Source organism: Mirounga leonina, unplaced genomic scaffold (genome assembly GCF_011800145.1).
Source record: "Mirounga leonina isolate KUSES-001 unplaced genomic scaffold, KU_Mleo_1.0 Mir_99, whole genome shotgun sequence".
Classification (NCBI taxonomy): domain Eukaryota; kingdom Metazoa; phylum Chordata; class Mammalia; order Carnivora; family Phocidae; genus Mirounga; species Mirounga leonina.
The window spans coordinates 6982149-7004407 of record NW_023270971.1 but is presented as its reverse complement, the minus strand read 5'-3'; the positions used below and the strand labels follow the sequence as shown (position 1 = coordinate 7004407).

The following is a 22259-nucleotide window of genomic DNA, read 5'->3' as shown; positions in this document are numbered from 1 at the left end:
CAGCTCCCTCAGGACTCTGGAAAGACAAAGATGCAAGCCTCTCCTTTTCCCTCTTGCCCCAGGAGTTTAACTCTTCCTTGCCTTTGAAAAGCGAGGCAACTGGAAAAACAAGTCTTGCCTGTTTCATCCAGGAATGCTCCGCACATCTGGCTGCCAGCCACGAAGCTCCTTCGAGTCAGGACTCTCACGAGCAGGCCAGGCACCAGCCTGGTGTACGCAGCCTCATATTTTGCTTCTGGAAGGCCTAGTTTGGCAATGAAACTTTGCCCTCCCCTACTCCCGTTCTATCTTCTCCCTGTCCTTAACACTGAAGTTGGACTTTAACCCAGGCTGGAGTTCAGGGATGAGCCATGTGGGAAATGGCACGGGAGAGAATGGGAGCTGCAGCAGGTCTTAGGGGGAGAAGTACTCATTCAGCGCTAGTTCAACAACTCCCAGGGATGAGTTCTTTCCTTGCCACCCACTATGTGAAATGGGGCAAGACTCATCTCCCCTCTGGGGCTCTATTTCCCCATCTGTGCAGAGGAGTGGGGTCAGAACTCCATGTCTCAAAGGTCCATTGTAGCTCTGACATTCCAGGAGATTTGAACTTACAGGATGAGTCAGAATCAGGCCCCATCCAAAGGGACTAGTGGTGTGACAGGTGCAGGCAAGCCTGGGATAGGGGAAGCAGCCCTGGACAATGACGCAAGGAGCCCCAGGTCTAATTCTTGCTTTGCCTCTATCTAGCTGTAAGGCCCTGGATGGGTCCCTTCCCTTTATGAAACTGAGTTTCTTCTCACTAATAATAGCCAATATTAAGTTAAAACTTCTATGTCCCAGGCCCCCTGCTGGGTCATTTACCTTTGTTAGTCCATTTAATTTTCACAACAATCCAATGAGGTAGATAATATCCTTATCCCCATTCTACAGAAGAGGAAATCAAGGCTCATAGAGGTTAAATAACCTGCCCAGAAAATCACCCAGCTAGTAAGTGGTGGAGCCAGGGCTGAAGGCCAAGCAGCCTGATGCCAGGCCCGTGATCTTGGTCACTTTGCTTTTCTGCAGCCCCTGCATGTGCAGATGCAGCTCCATTTGGCTGGACCTTAGCCTTGATGGAGGGGTCCTGTAGGAAGTACCTAGAGCCAGATTGCTAAGCTTGGGTACCTGATTGAAACTATTCCACCATCACTGGGGAGCCATTGAAGGTTTTTTGGGAAAAGGAGTCAAGTGGTCAGGAATGTGTTGTATCTGCCAGGTACCCCTGAGAAAGCATTTAAACTAGTCTGTTAGTCTTCAAATATGGGGTTTCTCAACCTCAGCACTATTGACATTTGGGGCTGGATGATTTTTTGTTGTTGGGAGGCTGTCCTGTGTGACGTTAAGATGTTTAGTAAACACCCCAGCCTCTATCCACTAGATGCCAGTATCTCCCCCTCCCCCACAAGCTGGGACAGTCAAAAATGTCTTCAGACATTGCCAAGTGTCCCCTGAGGGGCAAAATCACCCCAGCTAAGAACCACAGCAGTAAGAGACATTTCTTTCCTAACTTACACCCTTCCTTTTTTTTGCCTAGGGCTTCGGGAGTTTTTCCATCATGATTATTGCCTTCTTGGGCTTTTTCATTTTCTTGCTCCATTGTACAACCTGTGAAAAGCCCCGAGAAGGTCTCCTCTCCTCCTCCGCCTGGCGCTTCACACACTCTCTCTATAATGCGACCATCTATGAAAACTCTGCCCCCAAGACCTACGTGGAGAGCTCTGTGAAAATGGGCATTTACTTGGCTGAGCCCCAGTGGGCAGTGAGATACCGGATTATCTCTGGGGATGTGGCCAATGTGTTTAAAACAGAGGAGTACGTGGTGGGCAACTTCTGCTTTCTGAGAATAAGGACAAAGAACAGCAACACGGCCCTTCTGAACAGGGAGGTGCGAGACAGCTACACCCTCATCATCCAAGCCACGGAGAAGACCTTGGAGTTAGAAGCTTTGACCCGCGTGGTGGTCCACATCCTGGACCAGAATGACCTGAAGCCCCTCTTCTCCCCACCCTCATACCGAGTCACCATCTCTGAGGACATGCCCCTCAAGAGCCCCATCTGCAAGGTGACCGCCACAGATGCTGATCTGGGCCAAAATGCCAAGTTCTATTATGCCTTTAACACGAGGTCGGAGATGTTTGCCATCCATCCCACCAGCGGCGTGGTCACCTTGGCTGGGAAGCTCAATGTCACCTGGCGAGGGAGGTATGAGCTCCAGGTGATGGCTGTGGACCGCATGAGGAAAATCTCAGAGGGCAATGGCTTTGGTAATCTGGCTGTGCTCGTCATCCATGTGGAGCCTGCCCTCAGGAAGCCCCCAGCCATCACCTCCGTGGTGGTGGCTCCACCAGACAGCAGTGTGGGTACCACCTATGCCACTGTTATGGTAGATGCAAACAGCTCAGGTGCTGAAGTGGACTCACTGGAAATTGTTGGTGGTGACCCTGGAAAGTACTTCAAAGCCATCAAGTCTTACACCTTCAGCAATGAGTTCAGTTTGGTGTCGGTCAAAGACATTGACTGGCTGGAGCACCTTCATGGATTCAACCTCAGCCTGCAGGCCAGGAGTGGGAGCAGGCCTTCTTTTTATTCCCAAATTAGGGGCTTTCACCTACCGCCTTCCAAACTGGCTTCCCTTAAATTTGAGAAGGCTGTTTACAGAGTGCAGCTTAGTGAGTTTTCCCCTCCTGGGAGCCGCGTGGAGATGGTGAAAGTAACCCGACCCTTCCCCAACCTGCAGTATGTTCTAAAGCCATCCTCAGGGAATGCGGGGTTCAGACTTAATGCTCGCACTGGACTCATCACCACCACAAAGCTCATGGACTTCCGTGACCGAAACCACTACCAGCTACACATTAGAACCTCACCGGGCCTGGCTTCCACCACCGTGGTCATCAATATCGTGGACTGTAACAACCATGCCCCCATCTTCAGCAGGTCCTCCTATGATAGTACCTTTGATGAGAACATCCCACCAGGCACCAGTGTTTTGACAGTTAGTGCCACAGACCAGGATCATGGAGAGAATGGATACGTCACCTATTCCATCACTCATCCAAAAGCTGTGCCCTTTTCTATCGACCCTTACCTGGGGATCATCTCCACCTCCAAACCCATGGACTATGAGCTCATGAAAAGAATTTATACCTTCCGAGTACGGGCATCAGATTGGGGATCCCCATTTCGCCAGGAAAAGGAAGTGTCTATATCTCTTAGGCTCAAGAACTTGAATGACAACAAGCCTATGTTTGAGCAAGTCAACTGCACTGGGTCTATCCGTGAAGACTGGCCAGTAGGAAAATCCGTAATGACCATGTCAGCTATAGATGTGGATGAGCTTCAGAATCTAAAATATGAGTTTGTGTCAGGCAATGAACTACAGTATTTTGATCTAAATCATTTCTCTGGGGTGATATCACTCAAACGCTCTTTTATCAATCATACTTCTGGTCAACCCATCAACTATTCCCTGAAAATTACAGCCTCAGATGGGAAACACTATGCCTCACCCACAACTTTGAATATTACTGTCGTAAAAGACCCTCGTTTTGAGGTCCCTATAACATGTGATAAAACAGGAGTATTGACACATTTCACAAAGACCATCCTCCATTCTGTTGGGTTTCAGAACCAGGACTCCAATGATGAGGACTTCATTTCCTTAAGTGCATATCAGATCAATCATCATACCCCCCAGTTTGAGGACCACTTCCCACAGTCCATTGACATCCTTGAGCGGGTTCCTGTCAATACCTCCCTGGCCCGCCTGGCAGCCATTGACCCTGACACTGGCTTTAATGGCAAACTGGTCTATGTGATTGCAGATGGCAATGACGAGGGCTGCTTTGACATGGAGCTGGAGACAGGGCTGCTCACTGTAGCTGCCCCTTTGGACTATGAAGCCACCAATTTCTACATCCTCAATGTAACAGTGTATGACCTGGGCACTCCCCAGAAGTCATCCTGGAAGCTGCTGATGGTGAATGTGAAAGACTGGAATGACAATGCACCCAGATTTCCTCCTGGTGGGTACCAGATAACCATCTCAGAGGACACAGAAGTTGGAACCACAATTGCAGAGTTGAAAGCAAAAGATGCTGATTCGGATGACAATGGGAGGGTTCGTTACACCCTGCTAAACCCCACAGATAAGTTCGCCCTTCATCCCCTCACTGGGGAACTGGCTGTCACAGGACACCTGGACCGGGAATCAGAACCACAATATATACTCAAGGTGGAGGCCAGGGATCAGCCCAGGAAGGGCCACCAGCTCTTCTCTGTCACTGACCTGATAATCACATTGGAAGATGCCAATGACAACTCTCCTCAATGCATCACAGAACTCAGCAGTCTGAAAGTCCCAGAGGATATGCCTCCAGGAACTATTCTAACATTTCTGGATGCCTCTGATCCTGACGTGGGCCCTGCGGGAGAAGTGCGTTATGTCCTGTTGGATGATGCCCATGGGACCTTCCACGTGGACCTGATGACTGGCGCACTCAGTCTGGAGAGAGAGCTGGATTTTGAGAGGCAGGCTGGATACAATCTGAGCCTGTGGGCCAGTGACAGTGGGAGGCCCTTGGCCCGCAGGACCCTCTGCCATGTGGAAGTGATAGTCCTGGATGTGAATGAGAATCTCCACCCTCCCCGCTTTCCCTCCTTTGTGCACCAGGGCCAGGTGCAGGAAAATAGCCCCTCCGGCACCCAGGTGATGGTAGTGGCTGCCCACGATGATGACAGTGGCTTGGATGGGGAGCTCCAGTACTTCCTGAGGGCTGGCACCAGTCTTGCAGCCTTTAGCATCAACCAAGACACAGGTACTGGGAGTGGGGTGGATGGGAATGCCAGGTGCTGGGAGACAATGGGCCTAAGGAGATCAGGCACTGTCCTGAAAGAAGGCAGGCTGCAGGCTAAAAAGAAAGGCAATAAATAGGGACTCTCCTTCTTGTTCCTTTTGTTTTAAATTTATCATACTGGAGATATGTGTGTGTGTGTGTGTGTGTGTGTGTCCATTTAAGTCACATCACCCAACTCATTGGCATCTGTGTATACATTTATATACACACATATATTACATAATACATATTATATGTTATATGTAACTATTATATATATAACATATTATATATATGTGCTTATAGAGGTAATACATCATGGTTATAAATTTTTATATATAATTTAAAAATGAATGTATTTTTTTGTGTGTCCCACCTCCCCAGATATCTTTATTAACAATTTGGTCTATAATCTTGTAAATTCTTCTTCTTTCAGTCTGATATATCATCACTGTTTATTTTACTGTATGAGAAAATAACACAAAACACACTAAGTCTGCAATACTTTTTTTCCCCATAACATAACACCAGGATATCTTATATATCAGTGATTATAAATATTTTCCCTTCTTTTTTAATAGCTGCATTTTATTCTATCATATAGATGTAATATCCTTGATCATATACTTTTGCACATATGCATGAATCTCTATAGGAAAAACTCTTAAAAATGCAGTTGCTGGGTCAAAGGATAATGCATATTTTCAATGTTAATAGATAATTCCAAATTGCCCTCCAAAAAGGTAGCACCAACTTATTTATTCATTTTAAGCTTCATAGAAAATAAGTACAATTCAACAAACACTTGCAAGCACCCTCTGCTTGTGAGGTTCTGGAGATAAGCACTTTGGTGAATAAAGGTAGGTCACTGTCCTCGAGGAGCTTACAATCTGATGGGCAATTTATTTCCAGGGTGAAGGGCAAGGTGATGTGGTAGGAAGAGCATTAGACTGAGAGTCAATGATAGACCCAGCTCTTCCGCCCACTTGCTACATGATCTTGATCAAATCACATTCTCTCTCTGGGCCTCCATCTCCCCACCTGAAAAGAAACGAGGTTCCTTCAGCTCTGACACGCTATGGCTGTGGACCTGGGCCCTGTCCTCTCGCACAAGTCCTTCCAGCTGAGTGACCCATGAGAACTTAGGTGCAAGCCTCTTTTACTCACTATTAGACCCATGACTTCTAGAACAGTGCTGGCCTGTAGTAAGCAATTTGTGGAGTGAGTGAACTAATGACTCTGAAATCATGAAGATGCTGGAAAGGGGGACAGCAATTTATTCATCAAATCCCTAACTCTTAAGTTGGTACCTATAATATCTGAAACTTGAAGGAACTGGTTTAAGGACAATTGCCATGGGCTCCTAGAGGCTCTACAAAAGGATATGAATTCCCTGAGTTTGACTCAGCAGCTCCCATGCCACCTTGGCACCTTTTCTTGTGGAATTCCTATTTCCATAGTACCATTTGGGGGCTATTAAGTAAGGTGTGGGCTCTAAAATATTTTGGGTTTGGTGATCAACTGTCCCTAGGTATGATTCAGACTCTGGCACCCCTGGACCGAGAATTTGTGTCCTGCTACTGGCTGACGGTACTGGCAGTGGACAGGGGTTCCATACCTCTCTCTTCTGTAACCGAAGTCTACATTGAGGTTACGGATGTCAACGACAACCCACCTCAGATGTCCAGACCCGTGTTCTACCCCTCCATCCATGAGGATGCACCCTTGCACACCTCTGTGCTTCAGCTGGATGCCCGGGACCCAGATTCCAGCTCCAAAGGGAAGTTGACTTTCAACATCACCAGTGGGAACAACATGGGATTCTTTGTTATCCACCCGCTCACAGGTAAGGACCTCAGAAATCTGGGTGAATTGGGATCTCTACAAGAGTGTTTTTCAAAGTTTGGTCCTAGACTAGCATCATCATCAACATCACCTATGCACTTGTTGGAAATTCAAATTCGGAGGCCCCACCTCACACCTACTGAATCAGAACATAGGGTGGGGCCCAGAAATCCATATTTTATTTAACAAAATATCTAAGGGATTCTTATGTGTGCTAAGTTTGAGAATCACTGCTCTATAAATTCTATGTCTCTGGGAAAATAAGAGTATGTTGGCTTTCTTTCCTCAGGGCCTAGGAAGCTAAGCAGGTTGCCTGGTGTTCAAGCTGGGACTATTTCAGACCTCCTTTTGCTTCCATACCCACCCCTCCCGAGTCACAGCTACAGATTGAATCTCTCTCTCTCTTTTTTTTAAGATTTTATTTATTTATTTGACAGAGAGAGACACAGTGAGAGAGGAAACACAAGCAGGGGGAGTGGGAGAGGGAGAAGCAGGCCTCCTGAGGAGCAGAGAGCCCAACATGGGGCTCGATCCCAAGACCCTGGGATCATGACCTGAGCCGAAGGCAGACGCTTAATGGCTGAGCCACCCAAGCACCCCTCCAGATTGAATTTCTTAATCCTTGTTCTAAACTCTGCCCACAGAGCGGTGGCAATGGAGAACCACTTCAGTGGAGTCCACCATCTCACAAATAACTATCCTTGGCCCAAGGCCATCTGGGGCAAAGACAGTGGATGGTTTAGGGGAATCCAGAGGTCATGAGCTTGCAGCAGTGAGCCAGTCATAGCCCACAGAGGTGTTTTATTTGGCTTGCACAAGTTTTAAACAACGACTTTTCAAGTTGTTGACAACATTTAAAAATTAGAAAATTCCATAAAACACACCATATTTCTGGTTGTTCATAAAAAACTAGGAGATCTGGCCACACTGACCCCATATTTGCACAGGGCTACAACTGCCTGGAGCCAACGGCAGCTTTCTATGCAGAGCAGGTGCATGTCCTCCAGTCCCCATGGTTGCCTCACTCCCTGTTGTATTATTCCCAGCCTGCTCCCTGAATCTATGCTATCTGCTTGGCTCCTGTTGGTGTTGGAATTTGAGAGCTAGCTCCCACTACTGTGGATATGTCTCCAAGGCCACATCTTATTCCTAAAGGATAAACAACAATCCTATAGCAGAGGAAGCTGACACTTTCTCCTTTGAACCCAAGATCCTATTCTCTGGCTCCAACAATTCACTCTTTTTTTTAAAGATTTGTTTATTTATTTGAGAGAGCAAGAGTGAGAGAGAGAGCATGAAAGCACACACGCATGTGCATGGGGAAGGGCGGAGGGAGAGAGAGAGAGAATCTCAAGCAGACTCCCCGCTGAGCACAGAGCCCAACTCAGGGCTCGATCCCATGACCCTGAGATCATGACCTGAGCTGAAACCAAGAGTCAGACACTCAACCCACTGAGCCACCCAGGAGCCCTTCCAACAATTCGCTCTTGGGAGGACAGCACCCTGGTGAGATTGGAGGAGGTGGAAAGGGAGAAAACTAGTTCCCCATCTTTAAGACAAAAGGAAACGAAGAGGAGCATGAGCCTGGAAGTCCTGGGACAGACAGTGGGTGGAGGACACGAGTATCTTTACACAGGGACATTTGTTTGGAGTCTTTCCTGTTAACTTTTGACCTTAGGGAATGGATTAGTCCTTTTAGAAGGACCCTTTCACCCTGGAAAATAGGCCTAAGCTGGCTCTCTACCTGGGCTCATCCTGTCCTTCCCCTTTCAGAAGAAAGAAGAGACTTCTCACCTAAGGCACTGGCTTCTCAGCATTTTCCAAATCCCTATTCTGTTTACTGTCAACAGTTCCCTGACACAGGGTCTGGCAAAATGCCCCACAAAACAGAGATGTTCTTAGTCTTCCGGCAGTGGAGGAGAAGAAATTTTAACCAGCATGAGCATTTAAAAATAAAATAATAAGGGGCGCCTGGGTGGCTCAGTCGTTGGGCATCTGCCTTTGGCTCGGGTCATGATCCCAGGTCCTGGGATCGAGCCCCGCGTCGGGCTCCCTGCTCCGCACGAAGCCTGCTTCTCCCTCTCCCGCTCCCCCTGCTTGTGTTCCCTCTCTCGCTGTGTCTCTCTGTGTCAGGTAGATAAAATCTTTAAGGAAAATAAATAAATAAATAAAAATAATAAGTCAGCAATGGAGCCCCCAGCCCACTTTTTTTTTTTTTAAAGATTTTATTTATTTATTTGACAGAGACAGAGATAGCGAGAGCAGGAACACAAGCAGCGGGAGTGGGAGAGGGAGAAGCAGGCTTCCTGCCGAGCAGGGAGCCCGATGTGGGGACTCGATCCCAGGACCCTGGGATCATGACCTGAGCCGAAGGCAGACGCTTAACGACTGAGCCACCCAGGCGCCCCCAGCCCACCTTTCTTACCACCATGATATTGTCCCACTTCCTTGCTTGGATACCTCGGATGGTTTCCCCACATCCTTAAGATAAAGTCAGATCCTATCATGTCTCACACACTTGGGTCTGACATGGCCCGAGCTGACCTTTCGGGCTTCATCCTCCCTTTCTCATCCTGCCACTCTCTGGTTTCAGCCATGTGGCCTGTTTCAGTCCATGCCCTGTCCTGGTACATGGCCTTTGCACACGCTGTACTTTCTTTCAGAAGTTTCTTCTCCTCTCCTTTTGTCTAACTCCTGCTCTTCTTTCAGATCCTAGCCCAGCTGTTCTTTCTTGAGAGGAGTTTTTCCTGATACTACAATACATCTCCTAGCACCATCCACTCCTTTTTTTTTAAACACTTATCACATAGAACATTATATTCATTCATGTGATTATTCCATTAATTATCCCTGTCCTCCACTAAACTTAAAGGTTTCCTAGAAAAGGAACCTTGACTATTTTTTGTTGTTGTTGTTGTTTTAAAAATTTTTATTAACATATAATGCATTATTTGTTTCAGGAGAGCAGGTCTATGATTCATCAGCCTTACACAATTCATAGCACTCACCATAGCACATACCCTCCCCAGTGTCCATCACCCAGCCACCCTATCCCTCCCACCCCCCTCCACTCCAGCAACCCTCAGTTTGTTTCCTGAGATTAAGAGTCTCTTATGGTTTATCTCTCTCTCTGGTTTAGTCTTGTTTCATTTTCCCTCCCTTCCCCTATGATCCTCTGTCTTGTTTCTCAAATTCCTCATATCAGTGAGATCATATGATAATTGTCTTTCTCTGATTGACTTATTTTGCTTCACATAATACCCTCTAGTTCCATCCACTGTTGCAAATGGCAAGATTTCATTTTTTTGATGGCTGCACAATATTCCATTTATATATATACCACATATTCTTTATCCATTCATCTATTGATGGACATCTAGGCTCTTTCCATAGTTTGGCTATTGTGGACATTGCTGCTATAAACATTGGGGTGCACATGCCCCTTCGGATCACTACATTTGTATATTTGGGGTAAATACCCAGTAGTGCAATTGCTGGGTCATAGGGTAGCTCTATTTTCGACTTTTTGAGGAGCCTCCATACTGTTTTCCAGAGTGGCTGTACCAGCTTGCATTCCCACCAACAGTGTAGGAGGGTTCCCGTTTCTCCGCATCCTCACCAACATCTGTTGTTTCCTGACTTGTTAATTTTAGCCATTCTGACTGGTGTGAGGTGGTATCTCATTGAGGTTTTGGTTTGGATTTCCCTGATGCTGAGTGATGTTGAGCACTTTTTCATGTGTCTGCTGGCCATTTGGATGTCTTCTTTGGAGAAATGTCTGTTCATGTCTTCTGCCCATTTCTTGATTGGATTGTTTGTTCTTTGGGTGGAACCTTGACTATTTTTGCCCTCTATAGTATCTTTAGTGTCTGGCACACAGTAGGACCTCAATAAATAAGAGGGAAATGAATGAATGAATCTCTGCCACATCTATGATCTCTAGGGAAGTCAGAGCTTCATTCATTCGTTCAGCAGATGTTTAAAGGTGTCTGCCCTTATGAAGCATTTAAAATATGCGCTATGTTGAGATGCGAAGATAATGAAACACAGTTTTAGGCCTGGAGGAATTCGACCCATCACAAGCATGAAGATCTGAACATAAAAAACTGAATGAGCCAGTGCGAAGGAGCCTGTTATAATATACGTGTAGATGCAGGGCCACGACTGCTCAGAGGAGAGAGGGAGCTGCTCAGCGTGGTGGGGTAGCAATGGCTGCATGGAGCAGGGGTGGTCATGCTGAGCTGAAGGGTGAGGAGGACTGACAGGCAGCAGTCTGCAAGGGCACGTGGGCAGGGAGGGCCACAGGAGCAATAGCCAGCAGGGAGGAAGAGCCAGCTAGTAGGTCAGTTGTCTAAAGGCAGATCCCATTCCCCCCACTTATTCATTATAGGATCTCGGGACAGTTACTCAGCTGCTCTATACCTGAGTTTTCCCACCAGTGAAGTGCAGATGATAATGGCCCCCTCCCACGTGGTTGTGAAGATTAGAGGAGTTTATTGAGAGAGAGAGAGAGATGAAGAGCTTGGAAGAACATCTGGACATGCAGGATCTCCATGAGTGTTGGCTGTTAGAATCCTGATAGAAAGGGAGCTGGGCAGGTGGTTGGGTTAAGACCTAGACTGTGGTGGGTCAGGGTGACTGGCATAGAAGGATCTGGAATCCATTAGAAGTGGAATCGACAGTGGTTGGAAAATCACTGGATGAGGAAAAGTCAAAGATGGGCCTGAGATGGGTGATGGGAAACATTTGTTTGTAGAGGAGAAATTATGAGGGCCCACCTCATGCCAGGAAGGACACTCAGTGGGCCCTCACACAGCCCTATGGGGTGGCTCTGCCATGTCTCCATTCTGCACGGTGCTTCCTGGGAATCTGGACACTGACCTCAGAGAGGGGGATGAGGCTGACAACACAGGCAATGACCCAGAAGCCACAGGCAGCAATTATAGGGACACTGGCTCTTAGAAGGTCAGGGTATGTGGAGGTGAGAGAAAGGAAAGGAAGAAGAAAAATCAGAGACACAGAGAAAGAATTGTGAGATTCAGAGAGGTAAACAGGGGGAAGGGAGAGCAGCAGAGAGGGGGAGGAGGATGAGAGAGAAGGAGGATGGTGAGGGAGAAACAGAGAGAGAGAGAGAGAGAGAGGAGGGAAAGGGACAAGAGGGGATGGAGACAGAGAAGGTGCCAGGAGGAAAGCCAGCACGCAGCCAAAGGGACAGTTTACCAGCTGAGGCCCTCTTGTCCCTACACTCTTCCTGGGCCCCCTGGATCCTGGGTTCTTCCTTGTCAGGCCCCTCATCTTGGGGATGAGCTGGGTGGGATCACCTGGGACAATAATCACACTGTCCCAGCGGAATGTGTCTTTCTTCCCTGACTGAAAGGGCCTCTGGCTGTGGGGCTTTCCAGAAACCTTCTCTGCTCCCCCTCATGCCTGCCCTCAGTCAGGGAAGAAAAAGGCCAAGACTGCTCAGCGGACAGAGGGAACTTGGCTGTACTGGTGACTTGGTTCTACTGAAAAAGGCAAGAGCACTTGACTAACAGAGACCACTCCTCACACGTACTCCCATTTCCATCATTGGAGACTTCACCCCAACACCGAACCCCCTCCCCTCTCCCCTCACAGCCCCCATCCCCACACTTCATTACTGCATCATTTAATTGCCTAAACAAGATAAAAAAAAAAAAAAAACTTACTGAAAGTTCCAGATGATCCACTGACCCCTATCTGCTCTGCTTTCCTTTAAGAGACCTTCCCTACCCAGCCCTGACTGCTCCGTCCGTGGGCTTGGATGCCCCGTCTCGCATAACCTCCATCTTGACTTCCCCCTCAGTTTATAGCCATAGTGCCTCAGAAAATTAAAACTAGACTTACAGATAACCAAATCCACCTTCCTCAATTTACAGGCAAGCTGAGAGGAGCCCAGAGGACACAAGCCCTCCCCCCCACAGTACATTGTGCACAGCATCCCTCCTAATGGTGAAAGTGGGACGTAGGTGGGAGCCTCTGCTGATCCCATGATCTCTGCTGTGCTCTCCCACTTCTTCACTTCCTCACTTGCCCTTCTCCTTCTCCAGAGTCCCATTCCCCCTTAATGTCCTTGTTCTCCAAAGACCAGAAAAATTCTGCCCTAGGATTTGGATGTATCTGCCAATTCACTCCCAAGAAAGTGGCCCTGGGAGCCCTTTGCTCAGGTCTCCCTCCTTCCACTTCTCCCCCAGGTCTCCTAACCACAGCCCGGCAGCTGGACAGAGAGAACAAGGACGAACATATCCTGGAGGTGAGTAGTGGTGTGAACTCATTCACTGGATTCAAAAACCTCCCTGAAGAACTCCAAGCGGAAGCTAAGCCAGGCCTTGGGGCCACACGCGTGTCTCCAGGCACTGTGGCTGAGGAGGGTGCTGGGCTTAGCGAGGAGGAGTTTCTTAAGCTGAATCTTGCTGTGGTTGGTGGCAAAAACTCTCAGGGGCTTCCGTGGCTTTCCAGCACTGGAAAGGGAAGGAATCTGAAACCACGTCTGGGCTGGGCAGGAAGTGCTGATTGATTAGTAAAGCCTGCAGTGAGTGCAGGAAGAGGGAGTGGTGCACACATGCTATGTACTTGCTGAGTCTGGTTTCCAGTTCATCCTTACAGCCAGAGAGAGAGTCACCCCAGGTCAAGCACTAGGTCAGTAGCTGGGGCCAGATGAAAACCCAGACCTTTGTTCTCTAGATCTGTGTGTTCTAGGATGTTTCTAAAATCACATAAACATCCTTGGTGCCCATTCCAACAAGAGGAGTCGGTAAATCAGATAAGAGGGGAGTAAATCAGAAGGAATCTAGTTATGTCCCCTCTGGAGCGATTCATAACTGATGAACAAGCATCTCTTCTAGTCTTAAAGAATCAGGTGGGAGGGACACACATTCTTCAGCAGAATTGAAATAAGTTGGCCTTCTATCCTCCCAGGTCTGCACATTCCCTTTGTCAGAAATAGGTATTATTAGTAAGCAGCTGCTAAATGGCCTTCTGGGACTGAGGCATTCTCCCTAGTTCAGTAGAGGTATTTCTCTTTAAATACCAAAATATTTTAAAAATTCAGAACCACTTAGAGTGGAAATGTCGTATCTTGTAGGATGCCCTTGGGGCTATTGATGCATGGGACGATTTGCTCCTACATGTAATAGCCCCTAATTCTGAAATTGTCTTAGTGCCTTTTCTCTCCCTCTGGATTTCATTTCATGCATTGGTCCACATGTCTGACTCAAAAGGTACCACCCACTCCTTCATAAACATCTTCTCATTTGTTTTTTTCTAACCTGCAGTAGCTTAAGGAAACTGGAGAACAAAGTTTATAAGAGTTATAAGCAAATAAAAAGTAAATGGTCTCCGAGAAAATGGCCCATGGGCCTCCTGAGTAAAGAGCACCAGCTTTTCTCTAGAGCCTCTGTGGCTTTGTTTTCTTCCAGTTCTTTCTGGTTTCTTTCTCTGTTCTTGCTGGCTTTCCTGTGGGCGAGGTTACCAGAGAGCTGGGTTCCAAGTAGGTGAAGTTGTGATAATAAAAATCACAAGCATGTACCAAAGAACAGACTGACTAATATTTCCAGGCTGTGGAAGGCAGGGGTAGTGGTAGGGTTGCAGTGGGTGGAGATGCATACTCACTGCTTTGCATTTGGCAATTCATCCTCTATTCTGTCCCCAGGTGACTGTGCTGGACAACGGGGAGCCCTCCTTAAAGTCCACCTCCAGGGTGGTGGTACGCATCTTAGATGTCAATGACAACCCCCCTGTGTTCTCCCATAAGCTCTTCAATGTCCGCCTTCCAGAGAGGCTGAGCCCGGCCACCCCCGGGCCCGTGTACAGGCTGGTGGCTTCAGACCCTGATGAGGGTCTCAATGGCAGGGTCACCTACAGTATCGAGGAAAGTGACGAGGGGAGCTTCGGTATCGACCCAGTCACAGGCATGGTGTCATCCAGCAGTACCTTCACAGCCGGAGAGTACAACATCCTCACGGTGAGGAGGGGATGGAGGCTGCGGACAGGGGAGTGTCATAACTGCTAAGGGATTTTATTTGAGGATACAGGAGAAGGGAAATAGTCATCAGGCATGGTGGAGGTGGTACTCCCTTCCCTGGCTCTCTCCGAGAGAAATGGGAGCCCTGACATCAGCCAAAGCATCAGAATTCTGGGCCTTTCTCTTTGAAGGCAATAAGGTCCTTGCCTGGGAAATCTGCTCTATTCTTAGAGGTAAGGATTTTGGTGAGAGTAGCATAGACTTTGGAGGTAAGCCTACATTCCGGCCCTAGTTCTGCCATCTTACACCTGTGTGACTTTGGACAAGTCACTGAACCTCTTTGAGACTTTGTTTTATCATCTGTAAAATGGGGATAAGAACATTGTCCTTGTAGGAAGCCAAATAACAAGCGGTTAAGACATGGACTCTTGTGTCTGACAGCCTGAATCCAACCCCAGCCTCCTTGCTGGCCAGGCAGATAATCCCTGGCAGCTGAATACATTTCCTCCTGCCAAAGGGAGATATAACGGTACCTCTCTCAGGGTTGTCATGAGAATTAAATTAGATATTGCACATATTGCTCTTAGAGCAGGGCCAGATACTAGTGAGAGCTCCATAAATTCTATTTAGTTTATGTTTATGGTTGTTAAGAAGGGCCCATGTATGCCAAGTCCAGCTTAGGAACTAGCACACGTAAGGCTTCAGTTAATGGTGGCTCTGATTATTTTTTCCCTACACATGGAGTTCCTGAGCACAGGTTATTTGTTTTGTTCACCACTGTGCCTGCAGCAACTAGCATGGTGCCTGTTTACAGTGTGTTGAACGAATGGATGAATGGCTCAAAGTCCAGCTCCACCAGTCACAGGGCATTCTGTCTCTTGGCTGACCACCCGGGTCTTTTTCTTGGCCGCAACCCTACAGACAAAGCCTCAATTTCAGGTTTGGCTTCTTTTCAGATCAAAGCAACAGACAGTGGGCAGCCACCACTCTCAGCCAGTGTCCGGCTACACATCGAGTGGATCGCCCAGCCCCGGTCCTCCTCCATACCACTGGCCTTTGACGAGCCCCACTACAGCTTTACAGTCATGGAGACAGACCCTGTGAACCATATGGTGGGCGTCGTCAGTGTGGAGGGCCGACCCGGTCTCCTCTGGTTCAACATCTCCGGTGAGAGCCCTGGGAGGGCCAGCCCCTCCCAACCTTATAGCCCAGCCTTGGTCCTCACAGAACAGTCCTTCTCAGTGCTCTCATTCAGGTCATGCTCCCCGGAACCCCCGCTTTGGCTATGAGTGGTGACTGTCTCTTCCCTTATTCTCCGGGGGAGCGGGTGAGTAGAAGCACCACTTCTGCCAAACTTGCCTTCCACACCAGCTATGATCTCATGAGAGGAGAGCCTCCATGGCCTTGCTGGTGCCCCCCTAGCCAGAGTTGGACAGAACTTCAATTACCCCAAGGGCCTGGGAGACTCAGGAGAAAGCACAAGTTTTGTGTTTCCTCTCCTGCCTCAATGTGAGATCCATGCAGAGCTGACATCATTCACCAGGAGTCTGAGGACTGCTGTACCCTGGGGCCATGCTTAATGTTCTAATCCCAGGTTGCATCCTCATGATCCATTCTCTCTTTTTTTTTTTTTTTTTAAAGATTTTATTTATTTTTTAGAGAGTGAGCGAGAGAGAAACAGCATGAGAGGGGAGAGGGTCAGAGGGAGAAGCAGGCTCCCCGCTGAGCCGGGAGCCCAATGTGGGACTCGATCCCAGGACCCTGGGATCATGACCTGAGCCGAAGGCAGACGCTTAACCATCTGAGCCACCCAGGCGCCCGATCCATTCTCTTTATAGGAGACACTTGGGTCCAAGCTCTCATGGTCTTCTCTGAAATTTCTTTCTGCCTCTAAACCAAGATTTTGTTAAAATATCCGGGGAGAGGAGAATCACAGACCCCTTTGGGAATCTGATGAATGCTCAGGCCCTCTTCCCAGAAAGATCTGCATGTGCACACACACACACGTTTGCATACAAATATAAGGATTTATAGATTCTCTGAAACCCACCCAGGGATTCCAGGTTGAGAATCTCTGAGAGTTTCAGGATCACATGACCCATGGAGTCTTATTATAGAGATTTCCAGCCTGGTTCAGAGATTGGTTGTACACCTGTCCCAAGCTTTTTGACCTCCTGGATCTACTTTTAATTCTGATTCACTGTTCTTCCTGTTTGGCTTTCTTTCTTTCATACAAAATTAACATGTATACTCTGTAGATCACTTAGGAAGCACCAATGAATGAGAAAAGAAATTAAAATCACCAAAACCCCCAACCAGTTAGAAGATAATCCACTGCTAAAATGTTGATGTCTTTCCGTTTAGTTGTTTTTCTTCACACACACACACACACACACACACACACACACACACACACGTGCACTTAGGATTATATTAAAGTATTGTTTTATAACCTTTTAAAATATAATATAACGTGAACATATTTCCATGCCACTAAACAGATTTCTATTTAGTAGACATTTAAATAGCTGCATATTGATTCTATATTTTAGATTTGTATAGTTTATGAAATCAATTCCCTCATGTTGAACAGAGTTAGTTTCAATCTTTCCTGCATATAGGCACCTTTAGACTCTGCAGACTGTCCTATAAACCATGAGGTAGAGCTCCATCATTCCTGCCTGCTTCAGTCCTGGCAGCAGAACGCGTTCTATGGCAAATACTGGACGTCCTCTGGTACTCATCAGTCCTTATAAGTCTATCTTTTTCTGTATAATCACTTAGATGCTAAAAACTTTGACAATAACTTGACAGGCTCTACTACCACCTCCTCTCAATCTGCTGGCCAAATGCCGGGACAGTACTACCACCCCCATCACTGAGGGTGCATGTGCTTTACCCCCTGCTCCCACTCTAGGTGGTGACAAGGACATGGACTTTGATATTGAGAAGACCACGGGCAGCATCGTCATCGCCAAGCCTCTCGACACAAGGAGGAGGTCGAGCTATAACTTGACCGTGGAGGTGACCGATGGGTCCCACACCATTGCCACTCAGGTTAGAGGCCGCCCCGGGGACCCCTGAGCTGAGAGGGGATGGGAGGCCTCCTTGGTTGGGATGAAGCTACAGAAGAATTTCAGTGGATGTGGTATAGCTCAGAGGGCACTGAATTTGGAATCAAGGTTTTGCCTTCCAGTCTTACCTGATACACTTTCTACTTCTGTGCTCTTGGGACAATTCTTGTTTCCACTGTGGTTCTCTGTGTAATCAAGGGCTTTGTCTAAATGAGCAGTTATCAATTAAAGATAGAGTTCCATAGGGGCTACCAGGGGTACAAGAAAGGACAGTAAGTGGGGCTCTGGATTTCTACCATGGTTTCAGCCAGAGTTTTATCTGTTTCAGATGTTTTTGGAATTTCACAAAAAAATTCACTCGAAGAAAAGGCCCTTTAGATCAGAATATTGCTTTTGAAAACCACTAGACTGCATGTTATTTCAAAGCCTTGTGATTTTGAAATCCTATCATTCATTCAACAAATATTTATTGAGAGACAGCTGTGTGCCAGGCACTGTGCTAGGCACAGATGGTATGGTGAAGAACCAGACAGACAAGGTTGCTGACCCCCTAGAGCTTACGGTCTACCTTCTCTCTCATTCTCCTCCCTAGGTCTACATCTTCATGATTGCCAATGTTAACCACCATCGGCCCCAGTTTCTGGAGCCTCATTATGAAGTCAGAGTTCCCCAGGATACACTGCCTGGGGTGGAGCTCCTCCGAGTCCAGGCCACGGATCTAGACAAGGGCAAGGGCCTAATCTATACCCTACATGGCAGCCAAGACCCGGAAAGTGCCAGCCTCTTCCAGCTGGACCCAAGCAGTGGTGTCTTGGTAACTGTGGGGAGGTTGGACCTGGGCTTGGGCCCCTCCCAGTACACACTGACAGTTATGGTGAGTAAGCTGAGAGATCAGGGAAAGATGTACTTGCATGTGGATGTGTGGGGGTGGACATGCACAGAGGCATGCTGAAGGTTCCCTTTCCCCTGACAAGCCAGGTGTACTGGTGCTCATGATGACCCATGACATGAAATGTGACATTTTACAGCCGGCCAGGGGCACCTTCCATTAGGGATGCCTGAGAGTAAAGAAGAGGGGAGAGCTGCCAAGGAATCTCCCACAACCCCGGCTTTCTCTGGGTTCACTCCAAATACCCCCCAACAGTTTTCACCCCGCTCCATGACTGCATGACCACAATGGGGACTGACATGGTGTCAAGCTGGGAAGGACCGAAGACCATCCCCCCCTAGAGCAAGCACTGGGGTGAGGAAGTAAGACGTGCGGGGCATTAACATTGAAGGACTCCCTTTCAGGGTTCTGTGCCCGCACTTTTGTGATCCTGAGAGGGAGCCTCCTCCAATCTATGCCCTGTGTGCCTCATGTGTCTCACTCTGTCCCAGCCCTGACCTGACCCACTTCTCTCATCTTACACCTGAGGCCCACAGAGGGACAGAGACTTGCTCACCATCATACAGTTCTTTATGATGGAATCAGAATCAAAGCCAGCCTCCCTGACTCAAGGTGCAGGGTTTTATGTGCTAGTTTATCATCCTCTGGGCATATAAATATACATTAAAGGCTCTGCAAAGTACTGCAGTAAAGAAAACTTTAACTTCATTTAATTTAGTGCCCCCTAAATTTAGTCGACCATAGAATTTTTTTTTCCCTGCGTAACATGTTAACATCTTGAGGAACTAATAGTCTCTGAGACCTAATTTGGAAAATACTGTTTCTGTGCTTATTTCTGCCTTTCTCCTAAAGTGGGATTATCCATGAAAATAGCTAAGCCTAATAATCACTAATTTATAAATTTATTTTTTAAAAAAGAGAGCATAAATGAGAGCAAAATTTAAATGAATACAGAAAGTTACAATTAGGTATGTTTTTCACTGGCCTTGTATTTCATTGACCTTAATTTAACCCTGCCTCCTCCCATTCCATTTGCTGCTCATGGAATTATCCCCTTGGGCCCATAGGCCCGAGACCAGGAGATGCCCATCAAGAGGAACTTTGTGTGGGTGTCCATTTACGTAGAGGATGGAAACCTCCACCCACCCCACTTCACCCAGCTCCACTATGAAGCAAGTGTTCCTGACACGACGGCCCCTGGCACAGAGCTGCTCCAGGTCCGAGCCATGGATGGTGACCGGGGAGCCAATGCTGAGGTCCACTACTCCCTCCTCAAAGGTGAGAGGCTTGGCCATGAGTCCAGAGCATGAGGGAAGGGTCTCTGACAATAAGAAAAAGCACCAGAGGCATGAATTTGCAAGTAAATCAAATGCCAGATTCTCTAAGCTTTGGCAAATACCATTTCTAGAGCATTCTCTGGGATTATAATAACCTAACTTAATACACTTCTGAAGGTGGTAAGAATAATTACTAAGGGCCTACTTAAGTTATGGAAGAATTTCTATACATATTATATAAATTCACCAACAACCATATTTGTAAAAGATGCTTATGAAGTCCATGTAGTATCTTTGTGCCTTTACAATAGAAGGGACCTATAAATACCTTATAAGATGTATGGCACAGTTTTAGGAATTGCATTTAGGAGTAACATTTTCTGTTAAGGCCAAATCATGATTTCATATCTGTTATATGGTTTTCCCCTCTCAAAAACTGGAACAATATTCCCTGTGCCAGAAAGTCTTTGTAAAGATTAAAAGAGAAAATGTATGTTAATACATGTTGTAAACTGTAAAATATTATATGAATGCCAAGGGTTTATTGCTATCATTGATGAGTGTTAATTAAAATGTCAATATCTAGGGCGCCTGGGTGGCTCAGATGGTTAAGCGTCTGCCTTCGGCTCAGGTCATGATCCCGGGGTCCTGGGATCGAGTCCCGCATCGGGCTCCCTGCTCCTTGGGAGCCTGCTTCTCCCTCTGCCTCTCTCTCTCTCTGTCTCTCATGAATAAATAAATAAACTCTTTAAAAAAAAAAAATAAAATAAAATGTCAATATCTAGTATCCAACTAATTATTAATGATAATTTTAATGTTTGATAATTCATAATTAATGATATTTAATAATTATTATTATCTTTAATAAAGTTAATACTCCATAGAACTAGATGTTGTGGAGGAACAAAATGAACGTGACTTGCTTTCTGCTCTCACAGAGTATAATGTTCATTTATTACTTATATGCTTTCCAGAAATCAGAGCTTTTGCATTTTTTTTTTTTAAGAAACAGAAGTTGTTATACTTCGCCATGCAGCAGAAATCTATGCATCACTGAAGAACAATAATACAAATTCTAACCCATTAATTGCTTACTTTTTGTGATTTATGAAGCATACTCACGTCTTCTATCTCATTTTTTCTCATTGACAACCCCATTGATGGAGGTATTAATTTTATTTTCCAGATAAGTTAAGATTAGTTTCAAACTATTCTTCTGATTATAGAAATAACACATGCTCATTTTTTTAAAACATGAGAGAAGGAGGTATATATAAAGAAGAAAATAGCACTCAGCCATAGTTTTCTGCACAGACAAAATAATTTTGTGTATTTCCATCTTTTTAAAAAAATATTTTATTTATTTATTTGACAGAGAGACACAGAGAGGGAACACAAGCAGGGGGAGTGGGAGAGGGAGAAGCAGGCTTCCCGCGGAGCAGGGAGCCCGATGCAGGGCTCAATCCCAGGACCCTGGGACCATGACCTGAACCGAAGGCAGAAGCTTAACGACTGAGCCACCCAGGCACCCCTCTTATCTTTTTGGTGCATCTTTTTGCCATAATAAGATTGAAGTGAATATACAATTTTGTGCCCCAATTTTTTCTCTCAGCAATATAACATAAATTTTAATTATGCTTAGGTAGTTTCCTTGGCTACTTCTAATAGAACTATTTTTAAACTGCAGTCTACCTATTGAAACTGTGTTCTTTGACAGAACTTAGGATTTGTATCACATGGGCAAATTGGGAAACCACCTCACTAGTCAGCTGGAGAATGGCTTCCATGAATGGGGGGAATCAGATAAACTGTTTTGTGATGAAGCCTAGCTATTTGTCTCCCATTGAAATAATAAAATACGTACCTGAGTGATAAACAGCATAAGAATAGTAAAGAGCAATACTTCCCTGAGTGGAAAACCTGTACCCCTGGTGGTAAGCAGAATTATTCAGGTGTTACTGAGTCATGGCATTAAATAGGTAATCATCTCATTACAAGAAAAAAAATGTGCCTATGGGAGATAATGGATGTCAACTAAACTTATTTTGGCAATCACTTTGCAATATATATGTATATCAAATCATTATGTTTTACACCTTAAACCAACAAAATATTATATGTCAATTATATCTCAATAAAACTGAGGGCGGTTATGCAGTTATGCAAGATGAAATTCTAGAGATCTGCTGTATGACATTATGCTTATAGTTAACAATATTGTGCTATAATCTTAAACATTTGTTAAGAGGTAGATCTCATGTTATCTGTTCTTACCATAAAAAGAAAGAGAGAAGGAGGGAGGGAGGGAGGAAGGGAGGGAGGAAGGGAGGGAGGGAG

General features: G+C 46.3%; 1 protein-coding gene across 1 annotated transcript in view; it reads left to right on the top strand.

Moving 5' to 3' along the window:
• The first annotated feature begins 1501 nt into the window (after nt 1-1501).
• FAT2 (FAT atypical cadherin 2) overlaps nt 1502-22259 on the top strand; it is a 61923-nt gene continuing 41165 nt past the window's right edge. Inside the window, exons 1-8 of the mRNA XM_034999567.1 lie at nt 1502-4835; nt 6385-6699; nt 12914-12972; nt 14371-14682; nt 15639-15849; nt 17600-17739; nt 18349-18630; nt 19713-19923. Of these exons, the coding sequence (XP_034855458.1) occupies nt 1577-4835; nt 6385-6699; nt 12914-12972; nt 14371-14682; nt 15639-15849; nt 17600-17739; nt 18349-18630; nt 19713-19923 (4789 nt within the window). The 5' untranslated portion in view covers nt 1502-1576. The remainder of the gene's footprint in view (nt 4836-6384; nt 6700-12913; nt 12973-14370; nt 14683-15638; nt 15850-17599; nt 17740-18348; nt 18631-19712; nt 19924-22259) is intronic.